Source organism: Pituophis catenifer, unplaced genomic scaffold (assembly GCF_029215685.1).
Source record: "Pituophis catenifer annectens isolate HBS135680 unplaced genomic scaffold, rPitCat1.0.hap2 SCAF_1, whole genome shotgun sequence".
NCBI lineage: Eukaryota > Metazoa > Chordata > Lepidosauria > Squamata > Colubridae > Pituophis > Pituophis catenifer.
In genome coordinates, this window is record NW_027256881.1 from 276,589,506 (window position 1) to 276,606,265 (window position 16,760).

Here is a 16,760-nt window from a genome sequence, read left to right on the forward strand (position 1 = left end):
CTACCTGTATACGATGCATACAATGGATTTCAAACAGACAGGGCAAGCTACGGTATATACTATATAATAAACAAGGAGTGAACCCCACACTCGCTCGCACAGATGTCACCTAGTCAGACAGTGAAATGTTTGCAAGCAAACAATCACACTCAGAGAGCATTCAAGGATCCCAAGAGCTAGTGTCCTTTAACAGCTGCCTGCAATTACTGCAGGTTCGAATCTCGCCAAGGCTCAAGGTTGACTCAGCCTTCCATCCTTTCTAAGGTAGGTAAATTGAGGAGCCAGTTTGTGGGGACAATAAGCTGACTTTGTATAAAATATACAAAAGAATGAAGGCTATTGCTTAGCGCATTGTAAGCCGCCCTGAGTCTCCGGAGAAAGGCGGCATATAAATCAAAATTTAAAAAAAACATTAAAAAAAAACACACGTGTTTTTTCTACCTTAACACAGGCTTGTTTCAATTATGCAATAAGATCTCACCCCTTAGGTACCGAAGGAACATGAAGCCTAGGCTATTTGTCCCAAAAATCAGAGACAGTTGTAAGTCACAGAGTTAGTGATTCTTTACATCCTGGCTCAAACCTAGAAATACTGTTCCCACAAGCTATAATGGCAAATTTGTTTTACTTAAAAGCACACAAAATAACTTTCCTCTGGCTATATAGATAGCGTCTCAGTCATCTTGAAAAATTAGGCTCACCTCCCACCCTTGGGAAATTTGTGAGGTTAAATGCCTCACGCGAGAAGCTTGTTTCTGTTGTTCTAGAAGAAATAGCACACATCCATGCTTGAAATGCCGGAGAAGGTATGATATTCTGTATTCAGGAATCCAAGTAAAGGGGTGGGGGAGGGGGAATAAAGTGCTTAGCTGAAATTACTGCCTAATCTTGGCTCCCGTGACAAAAACACACAAATCTGTAGAATATCTCATATATTTCTACCTCCTAGCTAGCATTTGTGAGAGGTTAAGTAATCATTTTGTTTCTTCAGTCGTCATAGCTGTCAGAAGCCATGGAACAAGGGCTGGAACAAACAAGCCTTCAATAAAACATCAGGTATTTTATTGTGCAACATACCATAAAGAATTCCATTTCTGCTCCACTTCAGCTCATGTCTAGAGTTAGGTGAGTCAGTGTAATTTTATTCTCTACATTATAGATGCAATCCAGTCATTGTCATTTTTATTCTCTATGTTAAGAGATGTAATGCATGGTGTGCAGAGAAAAATCTAATTAAATGACATCATTTTTAAAATAAGATTTCAACTCTATTCACAAGACAAGAAATCCTCAGGCAGGTTTATATTATTATGTATTACTAAAAACAGATATTCCAATATAAGTAGTCTCATAGCTGCTTGGATCTTACATCATCTTTTGAAGCCATGAAAAATTCAGAAAAAGATATTTGAAGCACTCCAGGCTTTCTCTCTTATTTGACTAACTCTTCAAAGAAATAGAATAAGTAAAGAAACTTCGGTTGGCACAGAAAGCTGTTAGACTGGTTCAGTTTATACAGCTTGCAAAATTCCTCTGACATTTGTCTTGAAGAGCTTCTGACCGCTTCCAAGTCAAGAAAGGACAAAACACAGATAGTATGTTTAAAAATATGAGTGCAGCCATATGAACCTCTTTCCTTCTGATCAGACAAGTCCAGAATTTTTGAAGCCCAATAACGAAGTCACAAGAGCTAAGAATACACCTGGATTCTGCTTGTCCAAGATTTTGAGAGATCTATTTCCCAGTTAAAAAGAAGTTTATTTCCAACACAAACCATCAGTGGAAGTCTGAAGCAGTATAATTTCCATTTTATTACTATAAGAGTTTCAACTTAACTGTTATTTGACATCAGTCATCTCTAGAAAAGTGGGAACTTGTGGCATAATCGAGATCATAGTTCCACTGTCCCTTCAAATTCCATCATGTTATGATAGGCTAATATGCTCTCAAGCCGATTTGGGCATATCCCATTTAAACAGATACACTTATTTAATTCTCTCACCTTGAGCATATGGTGAGTAAGCAAATGACAAATGTTCTAAGTTGTCTTTGGATTATTTCTGTCAAATATCAAGGTATTATTAAAGGCAGGATGCAGTATTTGAAAGTACAACAGCAGGAAGAAGAGGATTATTAGACTTGAAGCTACAGGTGCTTCCAGATGGAAAGCTCCTACGGTGCACCTATAGTTGCTTAACACTGTTTTTTATGAAGATGGGGAAAGTAAGAGTTACAAACAGCCAACACTGTTGCCTGGGTCCTGTAAAAGTACAAGCCTGGGGCAGGGCGAAGGTTTCCCACAGCGAATTCTGCCCCTTCTATTTAACAAGAATTGTGCTAACTCCTTGAAGGACCCGGAGCTTCGGCTTTCAGCAGAAGCAGCTCCTGCCATTCTCGCCTTCACAATGGAGACCCCTCTCCCACCTCCCGTCTTCCTCTTTTCCACTCAGGCTGCATCGCAGCAAATGGATTTCCGCTCCGAAGACCCTGCCGAGGAACCGAGGGGCGCACCAAACATTAAAGGTCGGTTTTAGAATTAAAACTCCCCACTCGGCAACGAAACAAAACTTTCCGATAGCGGGAATCGGGGATACGAATCCAGTACGCACAGACGATGCCTTCTTCGGCAGAAACTCAGCGGTAGGTGTGGCAGTTTCAACCGGGACAGCTGTTCTGTTCCCTCCCTGCCCGCAGCGAGCAACGTGGGAGGGAGATCCAAAACCACGGCCGGGAGGCAGCGAGGGCTGCAAAGGAGAGCGAACAGCCCCCCGTGCCGATCGCGGCTCCTCTCCGCCCCCTCTGAGCTCCGGCCGCTCTTCCCTCCCCGGCACGGCAGCTGAGCGAGGACAATCGCCCTCTGTCTTCCCACTTCCAGGACCCCTTTTTTCCCGAACAGCCGAGCGCGACGGAAAACGAGCCAGGGGAGTATGGGCGCCCTCGTACTTACTCGGGAAGTCAGGTCCAAGAGGCATTTCCCAATGATGGAGGGGGGGGAGGGTGTAGGAGCCCCTCCGCTCAGAAGCCTCTCTTCGGCTTAGGGGATTCAGCTCAGCAGGCACAGGGAGCCGCAATTAACTGGAGCCCCGCTATAGCCCCCGGGGAGCAGGGTTACTAGGAGACTCACCTCCTCCGACGGCTGCTCTGAGGATTCCCGCTGAGCGGAAAGTCTCAGGGCTCCTCCGGTGCAACAGGCGGGAAGGGAAGGCACCTTTCCGCAAGCCCTTCAGGCTGGATCAATCCGCCTCCCTCTCGGCTGGCTCCGGCGAGCGATCTCTTCGGGCCGAGCTAGCCCCTCCCCCTATTTGAAGCTGCTGGACGTCCAGCGAAAGGGGCCTGGCCCGCCTCCCGGGCGATGGGCGGACTTGGGCAAACCCCCGAGGCTTCCAGGAGGACGTTGCGGGATGTGGTCTGCTCTGGGCAAAGGAGGCCTGGCTTTAGGAAGCCGGGAAAAACGCGGAGTTTCCTCCACCCCCCTGCCCGCAACGGGGCGGGAGGGACTTTCTGATCCAATTAGCCCGCTGCCGCTCTGGGGATGAACCGAGGCCCTGCCCAGCAGCCGTGGTGACTGAGCTGGCCATCCTGGAAATGGGGCGAGAGAGTCGGTATCCACCCAATTTTGGAAGAAAGAAAATCTGTGGGCTGAGAGCTGGGACGCCATCGGAGCAGCAGCGCCTCTGCACGTGTGGAAAGCGCGGAGCTGCCAATGAGTAATCGAACCCTTCCAGTCCTACCTCTAGGGTTAGGCAAAAGAGCTTACGCCCGGGCGTCAGTTTCAAGTATCTCCGACCGCAGAACCCGTCCCCCTCTCAGTAGATTACACGAGCCCTCGATGAGATACTTTGCTTGGTAAGCATGCTCGTTTATTACAGGAAGATATGACAGGGAAAAACTATTGCAATATCTAAGATAACTCCCATTTTAAAAATAGCTACTGCACTTATTTAGGTAAACAGGCCGTATTTATCTAGTAAATTAAACAAATACGCCTAAAGATAGCATTTATATGTTCTTTGAGTTAGGTGGAGAGTTTTCCAGTCAACTCCTCTCTACCAAAACAAACAAACAGAAAACCCCAACAACTTGTGATTCCTATGGACACTCTGTTCTCAAGCTGTCTTCAGAAGGACAGTAATAAGTCATAAGTATGAAGAATCCCATTTATTGAAGCTGTTGCATTGCACATGGAAAAGCCAACTTACCTTTTCTGCTGCTTTGTGTCTTCCTTGCCTATAATCATCAGCCTGTCACTTAGTTTCCAAGAGCAAAGTCTGGCTGAGAAAAACTCAATGGTGGTCAATGTATTTTTGTCCACTCATTTGCTCCGACAAATATAGTTCCACTATCATTCTTTTTTAAAAACTTCAGAAATCCTTATTAAGTCTTATAAGGGCAGTCTAAAAGTAATGAAAATATAAAGGTTTTTGAAGTGCCCTGATATTTCTTCATCTCACAAGATGTTACAAAAACAGAGAAAGAAGCCTGGGGCAAAAGGCTGACTGAAGGTTGAAATGCTGGGCCTTGAAATGGAATGTGGGAGGGGATGATTAAGGTTCAAATTAAGCAGTACCAGGTGCTGCAATAGTTTCAGGTTACATTCAGGACTGTTAAACAAATAGTGTTAGGTCTCCCAATTTTTTAAAAAAACCATCCTCACGTTTTACAAAAAGATCCTCACATTTCAAAATTATTAGTTATTATAAGGCATGATGCCTTGAGGCTAAATTTACATTTACTTTATATATACCACTGTTTAATAGTTATTTCATTTAAGGCAAGGTTTTCCATTTGACCTATGAACTTTTCCATATCTGCAAGATTTTAAATTTTTTGAAGTAATGCAAATGACAGAGGAATAGACACAATATCCCAATCTATATTACTAGTCATTAAGCTTCTACTGCCAACGGAAATATGCCAGTACTTGTTTCTAACTGAAGTTCACACCCAATGCAAATGTTTATGAGTCATTTATGTGTAAGAAATAGTCACTGATTAATTACTCAATAGGAAGATATTTTGTACACATTGAGTAGGTGCATGGCATTACATTAAGCCAAAGGAAGCAAGGAGTGTAAAACTTAGCCACTGTATCAGAAAAATACTTGTGTTCCCATAAGTTATCAGAAAGTTCAGTCCTAGAAAATTGTCCATAGGAATATAATCTTATTTTCCTTAGCAGTTTATTTAAAACATCTTATTAAATAGAATAGAATTTTTTATTGGCCAAGTGTGATTGGACACACAATGAATTTGTCTTGGTGCATATGCTTTCAATATACATAAAAGATACGTTCATCAAGAATCATAAGGTACAACACTTAATGATAGTCACAGGGTCAAATTTAGTGGGTCTTACCAAAAGAATCAGTGCATCAAAACCATAGCTAAGCAAACCTAAATAACTATAATTATCCTTCTTCAAAGGTGATTTACTAGGGTGCAAATAATAGGAGGGGATTATTAGTCTACAGTATGATATCCAAAAGTCAGAAGCAATCTAATAGCATATTTTCAGACTAATACATTTGTTGAAAGGTGTAAGCTTTAATTACAGTGTATTAAAAACATTGTGTTCAGGTTTGTACACAGTGTGACCTATTTGTCCCACTTCGAATCCACTGGGACATTGATGACAGACTATGTATTGATAGAAAAGATTGTTTGTAACTCGGAGTTGAGCTGGGGGTTCTTGGTGCTTCTCATTACCAAAATAGGTAACATCATCAGTGTTAGAGGGGTGGGGAGTTGCTTGAATTTTATATAATAATGGTTTGCCCTGCCACTGTTGATGGGAGTGATCTGGTTTCTTGTTTACTGTTAGCTGAAGAGAAAATCCAACCCCTTTCTAGCACTGAAGTTTGTTACCTAGTTTGGTAATGAAATGTCTTCCAGAAAACAAGCTCAGAGAGTACCAAGGACCCCACAGATGATGGTATGTATTACACGAAAGAAGGTACATGCGAAAGTGGCTCTAATCTTGTGTGTGAAGTTGTTGGAGCCTGTGATGGTGGTGCTGCTGTTGTGAATGTGGGAGCAACATAGATATTTGGGTTGGTTGCAGGTTCTACTTCCATGTTAACATCATCTTCCATTGTTTTTGATTGCTTGTGAGAATCTGCTTCAAGTTGGGCGCAAGCCTGCCACCCAATGCCTAAGAAAGTACAGTGTTTATTTGGTATGGGTTGTAGCTTACAGTAATAATACACTTCAGGGCTTGACTTTTGAACTGAAGGTAACAACCAATTGTTCTGTTTTTGTGAACAATTTTGTGAACATCACTGATGTCAATGTAACACAGTTTGATACCAGACTATGTATCTTTACAACATAAGTATTTTATCTTTGGCAATAAAGGTAAAGGTAAAGATTTCCCTCGCACATACAGTATGTGCTAGTCATTCCCAACTCTACTCATCTCCGTTTCAAAGCTGAAGAGCCAGCGCTGTCCAAAGACGTCTCTGTGATCATGTGGCCAGCATGACTAAATGCCAAAGGTGCACGGAACGCTGTTATTTTCCCACCAAAGGTGGTTCCTATTTTTCTACTTACATTTTTTACGTGCTTTCAAACTGCTAGGTTGGCAGAAGCTAGGACAAGTAATGGGAGCTCACCCCGTTATGCAGCACTAGGGATTCGAACCGCTGAACTAACAACCTTTCGATTGACAAGCTCAGCATGTTAGCCACTGAGCCACTGTGTCCCTTTTTATCTTTGGCAATATTGACCTGCAAATTAGTAACATGACTGTGGTCACACAATATGCCAATTTTTTAATAACTGACTTAGACTAATATCTTCTATATTCTTATTCCCTGAAATCTCTTTTCCTTGAAATTCATTGATATTATCTGCAACGTAAAAAAAAGTCTTACATCAAATTCCAGCAACATCTCAGTTTTCACACTACCATCAATCTTAGTGCCAACCAATCTATAAAACAAATCTACTTCCTTAATGTCATGGTAGATTTATACCGTGCATGGATTTAATCAACTCATAAACACTATGTCACACAGGAACTTACAAATCACGTACACATACCACTTCCACCTAGAATACTAAACATAATCAATTCTACCATTTATATACAAGCTGTATGCTACAACCACATTTGTTCTGACCCACTTCACAGAGATGCTTTGGTGGACTTAAACAAGCATTCAGAGGCTGAACTTCCCCTACAGCAAGATCAACAGACAAATCAATAGAGTTAGGGACGGCCCATTAGATAACCACAAAAACAGAATAATAGAATAGCACTGGTTGGCTCCTACACCTCACAGCTCAAGCCACTCAGATGCATTATTAATAAGCTACAACCCATACTAGACAATGACAGTTCATATTCTAGGCATTGGGTGGCAGGCCTATATTTACAGACAGACAGAAGCTGATTTACATCCAACATGAAACAATTCTCACAAGCAACCAGAAATGGAAAAATGATCCTAATACCCAAACCAAATCATACAACCAGAAAAGATGTCTACTTTGCCCCTATATTTACATGAAGAGCACCATCACAGGCCCCAACAACTTCACAGTAACATGCTCTTCCTCTATTATAATATATACCATCATCTCCAGCAATGTCTCTCTGGATTCTAAGTATGATAAACAGATGAGATTTTGTGCAAAAGTATTATTGGACACAAGTTTGTTATTGGACTGATGCAAAAACAAAAGAGTAACAGCATTTTAACCTCCCATGATACTTCGTTACAGAATTCAAGATACCGTAGTTACCTCTTTTTTTAAAAAAGAAAGAAATTACAGAATTCATCTCATTGTTCAGAAAATAGATTTCTCCAAAATCCAGAAGCTGCTTTTTAATTGTTCTTGATTACTTAAAGTGTAGTTCTGGTGTAGAGTGTCACTGCTGATCCCCAAATTGGCAGGAACAAATTTTCCTTTATGAAATTCATTTGGAGCAGTTACAAACTTTTATTTCTTGAGAAAAAAACAGTGTCTTTTCCAACTCTATAACCTTTTAGCATGCTATAAAAAGAATTATACAAAAATTGTGGCTTTCAAATAGAACTCTATAGCCTGCTTTACTTTCTTACTTTTTATATAGAATTTTAAGGAATTGCACACCACTTTTAAAGAAAGACATTTGATTAAAATGATATGGGATAAGATTGAACTTGCATTTTTTTCTCTCCAGCTTGGAACAGAAGAAAAAGTAGACAGAATATGCATAAAACAAACTTTTCCTCCTTGATCTCAACTAAAAATATGCAAAATAAAGTGTTACCTCCTATCAGTATAAACATTATTTCTAGGACCATTTTTTTAACTGCTAAAGACACAAAGGAAGAGCTCCATCTGATCTACAATTGTTCAATTGTAATGATTTGTAGAGTCTTTGGCAGAGGTCTCTCCCCCCCACCCCTTCATTTTTTTAATGACTTGCAAAAAGGACTGAACTTGAGACGAAACAGGTTTTACCACTGAGCTATGGACATTGTTAACATCCTGCCAAGTTTTCATTTCCCCCCCTCTGCAGCTAAAATATCTAAGAACCTGCTTTTTTATGCAGAGAAAAGCTTATATTTTCCACCCGTTAATATTCCTAGATTAGCTGTAATTTATGTATCACTGATATCTAAAAAATTGAAGACAATAGATGCAAATAAAGTGAGCTATTTATACACAGTTTTCAAATTCTTTTCTTGTTCTTGATCATATCTGTATATTAATTTTTTAGAAGTGGGTGCTGAATTTATTTTAATTATCTGCAAGCATTCAAGGCCTGTAATGAAAACCTTGAGAAAAATACTTGTGGATATAGCCTATTCTCTTTAGACTGTAAAGTATCAAAAGGTAAACACTCCCTCCAAGATTACATAATACAATTGTAAAAAAGACAAATTTCTTCTTAACGTGGTTGAAACATTGTGGTGTATCTGTTGGCAAAACTGTCTAGTCATCTGTTGGAAGAATATATTTTATAACATCCCTAACAAATGCCTTCTCAAGTTTTTTAGACTTCATCTTTCTCTTGTACTCTAGTTGTTGAGTCTAAAAGTTATGCACACTAATCTGCATTTATTAAAACCATGGTTTGTCTACTGATAGGGTTAGTCTATCAGCCATAGTTTACCAATCACACTGACTGGGTTCATTCAACATATTAAACCAAAACCAAATAACCTATACTATAGCTTAGTGCAGCGGTTCTCAACCTGGGAGTCGCGACCCCTTTGGGGGTCGAACGGCCATTTCACAGGGGTCGCCAAAGCCCTCTCTCGCCCCCCCCACGCCTTCACTCACCCTCACCCTCTGCCTCTGTTGGATCGCCAGGACGCCGTTCGCTTACCCCGCCCACTCCCAATCTATTGCTGCCTCCGGAGTCCCAGCTGATGGCTAGAGGGAAAAAAAACTTTAAATTCTTGCCGCGGGGCTTCAAAGAGCTAGCTGCAAAGAGGTAAATTCCTGGAGCAGATTTTTTTCCCTCTAGCTATGCTGAAAAGGCGAAATTGAAAGTAAGCAGGCTGCAACGTGACAAAATGAGGCAGAGAGATTTCTTTTTCTTTTTCCACACCAAAAAAGGTAGGTGCAAAACTGCAAACAATGGGAAATTTAGGGCAAAAGAGGAGAGTTCCAAGATTTTAAAACACAAAAGAAAAAAAGCTCTATTTAACTGGGGAATTGTAATAATTGAGATACTATTAATTGGTTAAGTTGTGGTTTGGAGGAATATACGGGGGAAATTATTTGGTTTATTATTATTGGTAAATATAATTAATTGATTTGTAAGAAATTGGATTGCATGGAAATAATTGGAATATTCATGTTCATATTGATTAATATACAAAAAAGATAGTTATATAACTAATTGATTTATATTAAAATGTTGAATTTGTATTAAACAACTGTATTACATAATTAATCAATGTGAGGATGGATATAAAAATAGATGACAATGCGAAGGGGTATAATATAGAATAGAAGGGAAAAATTGAATTTGATTAAGATTAGAGATGAGGATGAAGGGTAATATTGTTTTTTTAAAAAAATAGATAAGGAATAAATATGGTAAAAAGGAAATATAGAAATTGTAAATTTAATTGAAATGACTAAATACTGTGTTGGAAGAAATATCCTTCTGGGTTCTGCTCCAAGTGGGGAAAAAGACACTGGAAACATGGAGACTGCTTGTAAAGATGGTTTAATGGTGAACAGGATCACATGGCTTGATGGGGCCCATTGTGTTAGTTTCTGTTGCTATTGTGTTGCAAATGTCCTTTGACAAAGGATTGACTTTCTGCCTCTGACCCATTAACAAAGGGTGGGGGACAGGAAGGTGGGAGCTGCTTTGTCTGTAAAATATGCTTCTCCATTTCTCATCCAGGTAGGGAAATATAATATTCTGCCTTTTTAATATTTCCCAAAATATTTCATTCTTCTAGGAAAGGGGTGGGTGCTAACCTCCTATAACTCTTTAAATTTGTGAACCGGCCAAATACTCTGTTCAAAGAAAATACGTTGTATGTTTATATGTGTTTCTAATTATTGCTATTTATTGCTATTTGTTCTCTTTTATTCTTTAAAGTTTAACAATTCATTCTTTATCTTAATATCTTAATATTTGTTTGGGGTTGGCTTTCTTCTCTTTCATCTTTTTTATTGTACAGCAATCTTTCTCCTCAAACCTACCACCTCTCCCTTTTCTTTCTTTCTTACTTTCTCTTCCCCCCTCTTCTTCTTCTCCCTACTTCCTCTTTCTTTCTCTTTCTCCTCCTCTCTTCCTCCCTCTCTTACCTTCACTCCTACTCTAATTTCCCTTCCCTTCCTTCATCCCTCTCTATTGCTGTATCCTTTTATGCATATGGACTACTCAGAGGGCTGAAAAAGTTATTTTTGACTGGTCCTCGCACTTTTGACCAGTCCTCGAACTTACGACTGTCCTCACAATTTACGTATTTGCGCTATCTTGTCACCATGGTGAAGAGAAGCAGTTGTGAAATGAGTGACACGGTTGTTAAGAATGGTGCAATGGACATAAATGATGACCTGTCATAACTGTGAAGACCGTTCAAAAGTGCGAGGACCTGTCAGAAATCACATTTTTCAGCCCTCTGGGTAGTCCTTTTGTGCACAGGGACTACTCAGAGGGCTGAAAAAGTTATTTTTGACTGGTCCTCGCACTTTTGACCAGTCCTCGAATTTACAACTGTCCTCACATTTTACGTTTTTTGCCCTATCTTATCACCATGTTGAAGAGAAGCAGTTGTGAAATGAGTGACATGGTTGTTAAGAATGCTGCACAGGCATAAATGTGAGGATGGTCATAAGTGTGAGGACCAGTCAAAAGTGCGAGGACCTGTCAGAAATGACTTTTTTCAGCCCTCTGAGTAGTCCCTATACACATAGCCATGGCCACCCAGTCACATGACCAGCTAGCCACGCCCACCCAGTCACATGACCTCCAAGCCACACCCACAAAATAAGCCACGCCCACAGAACCGGTAGTAAAAAAATTTAGAACCCACCCTTGGTTGGGGGTCACCACAACATGAGGAACTGTATTAAAGGGTCGCGGCATTAGGAAGGTTGAGAACCACTGGCTTAGTGGGATGTGTAAATGAATTTGCACAACATACTAATTCATGGTTAACTGAATAATTATTTGTTAAAGTAACCCAATTGCCTGCATTCACACAAATCACACACTATTTTAACTAAAGTTGACTCAGCCTTCCATCCTTCCGAGATTGATAAAATGAAGACCCAGACTGTTGGGGGGATTGGGTTATGCTGACACTGGAAACCACTTAGAGAGGTCTGTGAAGCACTATGAAGCGGTATATTAGTCTAATTGCTATTGCTAAATAGGTGAGTAACTCTACCCATATTATCCTATTGGTAAAAATAATTTACGTACTGGAAATTACTGGTAGTTTTGGGATAGATTTTCTAGCACATACCAGTAGGTAAACTATTTTCTAGTAGATTAAATCCATATTCTTAAATGCAATTACAGTAGTAGCATTTGTTCTTTCATGTTTATTTCTACAATTTCTACAAGGATGTAGTATTTACACATAATATATTTAGTAAGAAACTGAAGGCAATTTTATTTTTTTTAATTTATTAATTTATTTAATATTTGAAGGAGAAACAATGAATTAATTTTGGTCCTGTACCATTAAAATCAGTCCCATTCTTACTGGCTTTAAGTGCTATTTTGGAATTCTTTTTGTCTTCCTTTAAAGTATATTGTTTTAGGTAAGGGATTTTTTCTTTTCTAAAAGAAACTGGGCGGAACTGAAGATTCTCATGGCACAGCTCTGATGTGGGAGAAGGTTATAAAAACTCAATTTGTGTGGTAAATGGAAAAATGTATCTTTGCAGTTAAGAAAATGACATGTAGTTCTTACTGGACCGTATCAAAAATTATGTTTGGACATTTTCTATAACACCTGTAATACTAAAGTAGATTGTAATGCAAATGTTTTCTCATCTTCTTGCTAACATTGGTTTTTCTTCTTTCTTTTGTTCTCCGCTGTATGTAGATCTTTTTACAGGAGAAAACTCACCTAACAATCCACACTTGCCTCAACTGTCACATAACTGCTGGATTTTTATTTTATTTACTACTATTGAACGTTCTAAGATAAATCTACTACTGTGTCAGAACTACAGGATATAAAACAAACCCCTCCTTGATGCATGGTCTTCTCCTTAGGAAAATCTTTTCCTTTCCATTCTTGCATTTTTTTTTAATTATTATTATTATTATTATTATTATTATTATTATTATTATTATTATTATTATTATTATTATTATTGAATTTCTATACCGCCCTACTCCCGAAGGACTCAGGGCGGTGCACAGCCATGAAATAAAACACATAGATATACAAAATTTAAAATCGAATAAAATGAATTAAATAAATTTGGCTGAATTAATACCCATAATTTAAAATACCCATATTTTAAAATCCATTAAAAATTTAGAATTTACACTTAAAAGGGAGAAGATTTAGGCGAGGCCAGCTTGATGAAATAAAAGCGTCTTCAACTCGCGGCGGAAGGTGCGCAGATCCGGAATCCTCCGTATCTCTGGGGGGAGCTCATTCCAGATCGTCGGTGCCCCCACAGAGAAGGCTCTCCCCCTAGGGGCCGACAGCCGACATTGTTTGGCCGACGGCACCTGGAGGAGCCCCTCTCTGTGGGAGCGTACTGGTCGGTGGGAGGCTGTTGATGGTAGTAGGCGGTCCCGTAAGTAACCAGGTCCCAAGCCATGGAGCGCTTTAAAGGTGGTAACCAAAACCTTGAAGCGCACCCGGAAGACCACCGGGAGCCAGTGCAGCTCGCGCAGGAGAGGTGTTACATGGGAGCTCCATGTTGCTCCCATAACCACCCGTGTGGCCGCACTCTGCGCCAGTTGGAGCCTCCGGGTGCACCTCAAGGGGAGCCCCATGTAGAGAGCATTACAATAGTCCAGACGAGAGGTGACGAGGGCATGAGTGACTGTGCGTAACGAGTCCCGATCTAGAAAGGGACGCAACTGGCGAATCAGGCGAACCTGATGAAAAATCCTCCCGGTCATTTTCTACAATGCCTTTCACTAAGGCTTCTAAACTGCCACGAACAGACTACCACTAGCCAACCACGTTTTTAACCTAGCAACCTGTGCAATAAATAAGTTTGGGTAGTTCGGTTAGGGTGTCATTTAAATCAGTTAAATTAACCCCAGGTGGTTAAGTACGTCGTCAGAGGTGCCCCCTCCCCCAACCTAAGGGTGAGAGAATTGGTGCTACACTCCTGTATCCCTAACTGGTTTAGGGAATGGACAAATTATTATTTATTTCTATGAGAAAGACTGAAAGGGCCTCTTTTTCTTCTCTTTCAGTTATTTGGTCCGTGGTCTGAACTCCAGTTACCCCTCTTCCCACCCTCTATCGAGAATTCAAGCCATGTCTCCTGACATTTCCCCTCGCCCCAAAGGTGCTTTTTCAAGAGGCAACTGGATTTAACGTTTTTCCTGGAAGACGTTTCGTTCATCATCCAAGAAGCTTCTTCCAGGAAAAACAAAAGAAAAGTGCAGTTGCCTCTTGAAAAAAGCAGCTTTGGGGACACCCATGACCAGCATGACTGAGAATCTCCATAAACTTTTTCCCTTCGCCTTTCTTGGACCGCGGCCCGTTCCTTGCGGTGCCCCCTATCGGCGAGAGGGAACCTTGGTGAACGAGGCCCGTCGCTCCGTTTCTAGGCCTGGCCGGAACGCAAACGGGTTTCCCGCGTAAATCGCTTCACTGTTTTCGTTCTCGCTCCTCCTCCTCCTCGCCAGGTTATGAAACTATCGAGAGCGATTCCGGGAGGCAAGTGCCTGAGTGGGGGTTGCCTGTCCCGGCGAGCCTCGGCATTGCTACGGGGGAACGTGCAAGCTAGGTCGCGAGACTCCAGGTGAGGAGGGGTCTCTTCTCCCCCCCCAAATACTCTTGGCCGTGCAGTTGCTGTTTTCTTTCTAACTCCTCAGCCTGTCTCAGAGTCTGGTGCCTTGGAGAGAGGGTTTCTTTGCTTTGGGCACGTGTATAGCCTTTGCCTTGCAGCTGGGCGTCCTGCTAATGCTGATGACCGACTTCCTGGTCCTCTTTCCATTTCTGAATGGGCTTTGCGTTTCCGAGTAAATCAGCCCTTGAGTATATCAGAAGAAAGAAGTTTCGGGTGCCTATAAGTAAAGTCTTGAGTAGGAGAGAGAGAGCGTTTCGAACGGATTATACTCCTTGCTCTATGCTGATGGCAAAACACATCTTTGTGTGTGGAAATGTGTGTGTTTGGCGAGGGGGAGAAAAAGAGAGAGACTTCTCTGCACCAGGATCCCAAAGCTGCGTTTTAGCAGGTTAGATGTAGAGAACTTGTCCTAAACCCAGGTAGGAGTGCAGTCTAGCAATCTGGCAATTCCTTAGCTGCATGGGAGTCTAGAAGTCTTTTTTTCTCTTAAGAAAATGCTACATGGTAGAGGAGGAGGTAATGTGATGTATCAGTTTGGCTTCTTTCTGAACTTTTTAAAAATTTCGACAGAACTTTGTTATGTTGATGAATGTGACATATGGAAAGGAAATACAAAAATCACTGGCCTTAGGATGTGGTTAGAAACATTTCTGTAAAAAAACCTAAATTGCATATATCGGTAGGCTCCTGTTTTGAATGCATTGTTATAGCTTTTTTCTAATCTGGTGCCCTCCAGATTGTCTGTACAACTTTCATAATCTTGAGCACAAAACCCTGTATACATTATATTGGCTGTGCTGATAGGTTATGTAATCTTGCACATCCAGAGTTCGCTGGGTTGAGGAAAGCTCATCCATTTTCTGAACTGAATTGAGACACAGGATGAAGATGGGACAATCCAGTTATTTACTAGGAGAAAAATGGCAATTATAAAACTGAGGACAAGCCATATCTCCTTACTTGCATACATCTGAATCTGGGCTAGGATAATTAGATGCCGCCTGTTTAAATTTTAGTAGATTGTCAAGGCAGAATTATGCTTTAAATTGATTGTTTGCTTTTCAGTCTTTAAGAAAAAAAACAGTACAAGTAGATGTAAAGGCTAAACTAGTAAAACTGGAGATTAGATAGAAATGAGGGCCATTAAAGACAGTTTACTTTTAAGTACTTTTTTGCATTTGTAATTCAGAGTAATAAGACTGAAGCAAATGTCTTCTACTTTCTCTGCTTTAATATATGTAAAGCCACCCCATAATTAGATGGGGGACTTAATGAAAAGTTATCTAGTTTTTTCTCTAGTATAGAACAAGAACAATTTGGAAATAAGCAGCAAATAAGAGGCTTTCTGTGGAATACCTTTAGAGACTGCCACAAGTTGAAAGTAAATTGGCATGGGTTGGCCAGGGCCTGAATATGATGTATCGGTAGGTTGGAAGACCACATAAGCAGCCTTGAGTACCAAATGGAAGAAATACTGAATATAAATATAATTTTTAAAAAGTTTAAATAAGAATTTGTAGTAGCAGAGAAACTTGACTTCAAAAAGATCAAATGCTTAGTTTTCTGATGACTCCTATTACATTGCTTTTTTCAGTTGAACAAAATGGGTTCTAGGAAGCAGTCAAAGGATGAGCATCTGAATCCACATGAGCATCAATCAGAAAAAGTGTCAAAATCATCTGGAAAAAGGATGCGAGACCATGCAGAACCGGATAATGAGTTACAAGCAAAAAAAATATTTGTGAGGAAAACCAAACAACTGCAAGAAACAGGTAACCAGTGCCATAGCTCTTTTTTTATACCAGGGACTGCAAAAATGGTCATGAAATGATTTAGTAATTATTCGGCAAACTGAAATCCACCACATGGAGGTAAACAATGTACTAATTATTGAGAAAGACTTGCTGCTTCTAATTAATTTGCTTGAGAGGTGTATTTTATTGATACTTTTTATTCTACATCTTACAAATTTGAACAGGTTCTTTAAAAGGCACTCCAAGGTGAATGAAAACAATTAAAGTAGCTGATGGAGTGGTGACTTTTGGGAGGTCTAGAGGCAGTGATTTTTCAGAGAAGATAGTATAATTCTGTTTTCCTGTCTTTGAGGCTGTAAAAATGATTTAGTAACATTTTTTCATACTGCATCCACACATTCATCTATTGAGTTCTACCACCATAAAAATATTGATTTCTTAAACTTGCATGATTCAGAGACAGACTCAAGTTATGTAAGGACTGTCAAATTAAAAGCGGTGACTAATAGTGGCTGGGCATTTCCTTTTTCAGTCCTTTGG

At 40.3% G+C, this 16,760-nt stretch overlaps 2 protein-coding genes across 5 annotated transcripts in view; one reads left to right on the forward strand and one right to left on the reverse strand.

Moving 5' to 3' along the window:
• Positions 1-3,394, reverse strand: part of PACSIN3 (protein kinase C and casein kinase substrate in neurons 3) — a 38,890-nt gene extending 35,496 nt beyond the window's left edge. For all 3 annotated transcript variants that reach the window (XM_070936629.1, XM_070936619.1, XM_070936636.1), the window contains exon 1: positions 3,125-3,394. The gene's annotated coding sequence lies outside the window, so the exon portion shown is untranslated. The remainder of the gene's footprint in view (positions 1-3,124) is intronic.
• The window catches only part of DDB2 (damage specific DNA binding protein 2), a 37,310-nt gene continuing 23,929 nt past the window's right edge, over positions 3,380-16,760 (forward strand). Inside the window, exons 1-2 of one of the 2 annotated variants that reach the window (XM_070936600.1) lie at positions 3,380-3,846; positions 16,061-16,238. In XM_070936600.1, coding sequence (XP_070792701.1) covers positions 16,070-16,238 — 169 coding nt within the window. In that variant the 5' untranslated portion in view covers positions 3,380-3,846; positions 16,061-16,069. Of the gene's footprint in view, positions 3,847-14,317; positions 14,419-16,060; positions 16,239-16,760 lie in introns of those variants that run through there. The other variant, XM_070936607.1, reaches the window with a different exon arrangement.